General features: G+C 51.4%; 1 protein-coding gene across 1 annotated transcript in view; it reads left to right on the top strand.

Annotated features, from left to right (window-relative positions):
• Positions 1-14: 14 nt before the first annotated feature.
• The window catches only part of RGL3 (ral guanine nucleotide dissociation stimulator like 3), a gene marked incomplete at both ends in the record, with an annotated part of 16,255 nt that continues 10,918 nt past the window's right edge, over positions 15-5,351 (top strand). Inside the window, 3 exons of the mRNA XM_008051989.1 lie at positions 15-247; positions 392-445; positions 580-791. Of these exons, the coding sequence (XP_008050180.1) occupies positions 15-247; positions 392-445; positions 580-791 (499 nt within the window). The remainder of the gene's footprint in view (positions 248-391; positions 446-579; positions 792-5,351) is intronic.

Raw genomic sequence — 5,351 nt, 5'->3', positions numbered from 1 at the left:
ACGCCCCTCCCGCCCCTCCGCAGACCCCCAGCCCCGCCGCCGACAGCTTCCTCCACTACCGCACCAGCAGGGTGCGCGCGCTGAGGGCAGCGCGGCTGGAGCGGCTGGTGGCCGAGCTGGGGTCTGGAGATCCCCAGCAGGACCCCAGCTTCGTGCCCACCTTCCTGGCCACCCACCGTGCCTTCGTCCCCACCGCCCGAGTGCTGGGCTTTCTTCTGCCTCCCACGCCGCCGCCCCCACCTCCTGGGTCAGTAGCCACCCAAGTTCGTACCTGCGATCCCCCCGCGGGCACCCCCTCCCACCTCCTCAGGTTGGGACCCAGGAAACACTCCCTGACCCAGAGCCGGCTCTGGGCTCCCTCTTGGTCTCCTGACGCGGGACCTCCTCACAGGGTGGAGGTCAAGAAGGCAGAAGGACAGGAGAGGAGCTTCAACAAGAACCTGAGGTCGGTCCCCTATTGGAGTGGGGGCTGGGGGTATGGGGGTGCCGGAGGTCCAAGTCAGCAGCCAGGCCCCAGGACTGGAGGGCTGGGTAACGGAAGATCAGGAGCCAGACCTGAGGCCCTGCCCCTCTGGCCAGGGCTGTGGTGTCTGTGCTGGGCTCCTGGCTGCGGGACCACCCTCAGGACTTCCGAGACCCCCCTGCTCACTCGGACCTGGGCAGTGTCCGAGCCTTTCTGGACTGGGCAGCCCCAGGGGGGACGGAGGCCCAAGAAGCAGAGAAGCTTCTGGAAGACTTTCTGGAAGAGCCTGAGCCAGAGCAGGAAGAGGAGCAGTCCCAGGCGTGGGCAGGTGAGGGATTTCAGCCTGGGCAGGTGAGGGATTTCAGCCCAGGAAGCACCCTGAGGAGGCCCTACCTGCATGCCCCCTGGCTAGGGCTCTGGCCCCGGGCCGGTCTCTGGGATGGAACAGACACGGGTTCACTGAGTAATTACACCCTGCTTATGATGTATCATCTTTAAACCAACTGCGTTTGATCAAATCCTTTTGGCAAAAGCATCTCTAATGGGTGTGTTCAGCCGGGTGTGGTGGCTCACACCTATCATCTCAGCACTTTGGGAGACGGAGGCGAGAAATTTCCTAGAGACCAGCCCGGGCAACTTGGTGGGACCTCGTCTCTACAATAAAAAAAAATAGCCAGGTGTGGTGGCATGTGCCTGTAGTTCCAGCTACTTGGAAGGCTGAGGCAGGAGGATCCCTTTAGTCCAGTAAGGTTGAGGCTGTGGTGGCCGTGGGCGTGCTGCTGCCCTCTAGCCTGGGCGACAGAGTGAGACTCCAACTCAAGATAAAGGGGGACATGTTCTTCCTTCAGAGTTACAGGTCTTGGGCCAGGTTTTTAACTCTAAGCCTCAGTTTCCCCACCAGTAAAATGGGGATAATCATTCTTTGATGAACTATTAGCATGTGTCTAATACTTCCCCCATCCTTCACTTTTTTTATTTTGTAATTAAAAAAAAAAAATTTAGCCGGGCTCGGTGGCTCAGCCTGTAATCCCACGCCTTTGGGAGGCTGAGGTGAGTGGATTGCCTGAGCCTGCGGGTTCAAGACCCGCCTGGGCAGTGAGATCTCATCTCTACAATAAATAAATAAATAAATCAGCCGGGCATGGTAGCGCATGCCTGTAATTCCAGCTCCTTGTAAGGCTGAGACGGAAGGATCACTGGAGCCCAGCAGTTCGAGGCTGTGGTGGCTGGGAGCGGCCACTGCACTCCAGTCTGGGCGACAGAGTGAGACTCCAACTCAAAAAAAAAAAAATTTGAGTTGGGGTCTCACCCTATTGCCCAGGCTGGAATGCACTAGTGCAATCAAATATTACCGAAGCCTCAACCACTTGGGCTCAAGGTGATACTCTGGCCTCAGCCTCCCAGGTACCTGGGACTACAAGTGTATACTACCATGCCCAGTTCACTTTTTGAGTTTTTTTGTAGAGTCAAGGTCTCGCTGTGCTTCTCAGGCCGATCTTGAACTCTTGGGCTTGAGTGATCCTTCCACCTCAGCTTCCCAAAGTGCTGGGATTACAGGTGTGAACTGCTGCTGCTCCCAGTCACTCCATCCTAATGATAAAGATACCACTGGGCAGCTGGGCATGGTAGCTCACGCCTATAATCCCAGCACTTTGGGAGGCTGAGGTGAGAGGATTGCCTGAGCCCACGGGTTTGAGACCAGCCTGGGCCATTTGACGAGACCTCATCTCTACAATAAATAAAAAAATTAAGCCAGGCTTGGTGGCTCAGCCTGTAATCCCGTGCTTTAGGAGGCTGAGGTGAGTGAATTGCCTGAGCCCACAGGTTCAAGACCCGCCTGGACAACTTGGCGAGACCTCATCTGTACAATAAACAAAAAATCAGCTGGGTGTGGTAGCACGTGCCTGTAATTCTGGCTACTCGGAAGGCTGAGGCGGAAGAATTGCCGGAGCCCACCAGGTTGAGGCTGCAGTGGCCGGGAGCAGCCACTGCACTCCAGTCTGGGCGACAGAGTAATACTCCAACTCAAAAAAACACAAAAATTAGCTGGGCGTGATGGCATGTGCCTGTAGTTCCAGCTAATTGGAAGGCTGGGGCAGAAGAATCAACTGAGTCCAGCAAGTCAAGGCTGTGGTGGCTGTGAGTGTGCCACTGCACTCCAGCCTGGGCAACAGAGTGAGACTCCAACTCAAGGAAAAAAAAAAAGATACCATTGGGTTAGGATGCCTAGTGTTTCTAGCTACAAACAGTTCCATTACTACTTGTCTTTGGCGCTACAGGGATCTGGGTTCAAATCCCAGTTTGCCATTTGCTGGCTGTGTGACCTTGAATTAGTCACTTCACCTCTCTGAGACTCAGTTTCATTAGCTGCAAAAATGGGGATGATCATGGTACTTACTGCACTGGGCTCTTTATTCACTCAATAAATATTCAACTACTGACTCTGAACACATACAGCAAACAAGGGCTCCCAGTTTCCTAGGAGAAAAAAAAAATCACTAAACAAGTAAGCAATAAGCAACGAAGACTTGGTTAATAGTATTATTCTCATTATTGTTGTTATCACTGATTTTTACTTATTAGAGATCTAGAGCCGGGCTCGGTGGCTCAGCCTGTAATCCCGTGCCTTTGGGAGGCTGAGGTGAGTGGATTGCCTGAGCCCGCGGGTTCGAGACCCGCCTGGGCAGCGAGACCTCATCGCTACAATAAATCAAAAAATCAGCCAGGCGTGGTAGCGCATGCCTGTATACTTGGAAGGCTGAGGCGGAAGGATCGCCGGAGCCCAGCAGGTCGAGGCTGCGGTCGCCGGGAGCGGCCACTGAACTCCAGTCTGGGCGACAGAGTGAGACTCCAACTCAAAAAAAAAAAAAAAAAAAGAAATCTACTACTTAAAATGCATACAAGAAGTCATATGGAGGTCAATACAATCACAGCACTTTGGGAGTCTGAGGCGGGAGGACTGCTTGAGCCCAGGAGTTCGAGACCAGCCTCGACAACATATCGAGTCCATGTCTCTACAAAAAATCTGTGTGCCTGTAGTCCCAGCTACCTGAGAGGCTGAGACAGGAGGATGACTTGAACCCAGGAGGTTAAGGCTGTGGTGAGCTGTGGTCCTGTCATTGCACTCCAGCCTGGGTGATAGGATGAGACCCTGACTCAAAAAATTACAAAATTAGGTGGATATGGTGGTGCTTGTCTGTAGTCCCAGTTATTCAGGAGGCTGAGGAAGGAGGATCCATTGAGCCTAGGAGTTGGAGGCTGCAGTGGGCTATCATTGTGCCACTGCACTCCAGCCTGGGTGACAGTGTAAGACTTGCATTAATATTCTCTTTCATTATTCTCTCTCTCTCTTTCTCTCTTTCTTTCTTTCTTTCTTTCCTCTACCTATCTGCAAGTCTCCTTTCTCTTTTTTTTTTTTTTTTGAGTTGGAGTCTCAGTTGCCCAGACTGGAGTGCAGTGGCCGCTCCCTGCCACCACAGCCTCGACCTGCTGGGCTCCGACAATCCTTCTGCCTCAGCCTTCCAAGTAGCTGGAATTACAGGCGTGCGCTACCATGCCTGGGTAATTTTTTTTTTTAATTTATTGTAGAGATGAGGTCTCGCCAAGTTGCCCAGGCGAGTCTCGAACCCATGGGCTCAGGCAATTCACTCACCTCGGCCTCCCAAAGCGCAGGATTACAGGCTGAGCCACCGAGCCCGGCCAAGTCTTCTTTCTTTCTTAGCCTCCTCTACCTGTCTTCAAGTCTGAGCCATATTGATATATTCCTTAGAGTAGGAACTAGCACATCTCAGTTCTGGTCCTTGTAGAAGAAGTTTGGTGACCCCTGTGTGAGCACTTTGGGAGGAGGGGAAAACATCCACACACCTTACTCAGGTCTTTGTTCAAAGGCATCCCTCACAGAGGCTTTCTCTAACCTCTTCCCAATGAAAACACCTCCTACCCCATGTCCTTCCAGCCTGACTTGCTTCTCTGCATGGCACTCATGATTTATTTAATTCCCAGCTTCTGCTCATTTCCGTAGAGAGGAGGACAGCTTTGGTCTGGTCCCTGGCTCTGTCCCCAGGGGCAGGAAACACATAAATTAGTTCACCGAATAATTGCAGCCTGCTTAATCACATATCATCTTTCACCCATCTGTGTTTGATCTCATCCTTATGGCAAAAGCATCTCTATCCCTAATCCCATTCTTTAATTCCCAGATTAAAGTGGCCACATTCCACTTTACAAAGCAGCAACTAGCAGTTTCTCTAGCCCAATTGCAAAGTCTCCGTTATTTATACAGTTTGATCCTGTTTTCTTCCCTCCTGGTTACTAAGTGTCTTTCTTCTCCAGCCTCTAAGATTTTACCAGCAGATTCCCAGCCATTAGAGCCAGCTGGGTTGTCCAATGTGGTGGCAACCTCTGTGGGTTTTTAAACCAATTAAAATATAATTTTAAAAAAACCAGGCATGATTGAGCATGTTCAGGGTGATATAGCCATTAAAAAATCAGATCTTTAGTCCCATTAGCTGTGTTTCCAGTGCTTAGTTGCCACATTGGAGACAGGGAGAGAACATTTCCATCACCACAGAAAAGTCTATGGAAAGTCGTTTTCTAGGCTTCTTGAGGTCAGAGGAGAAAACAAGCATTTATATGTCAGGATCTGGAACACACTGTTATTTATTTATTTATTTATTTATTTATTTATTTATGAGTTGGAGTCTCACTCTGTCACCCATACTGGAGTGCGGTGGCCGCTCCCGGCCACTGCAGCCTCAACCTGCTGGGCTCCGGCGATCCTTCTGCCTCAGCCTTCCAAGTAGCTGGAACTGCAGGCACGCTACCACACCCAGCTAATTTTTTTTTTATTTATTGTAGAGATGAGGTCTGGCCAAGTTGCCCAGGCAGG

Source organism: Carlito syrichta, unplaced genomic scaffold (genome assembly GCF_000164805.1).
Source record: "Carlito syrichta isolate Samal-C Ts95f unplaced genomic scaffold, Tarsius_syrichta-2.0.1 Scaffold250624, whole genome shotgun sequence".
In the NCBI taxonomy this organism is placed as follows: domain Eukaryota; kingdom Metazoa; phylum Chordata; class Mammalia; order Primates; family Tarsiidae; genus Carlito; species Carlito syrichta.
Note: the sequence above shows the minus strand (reverse complement) of the source record. Positions and strands in the feature narration are given on the sequence as shown.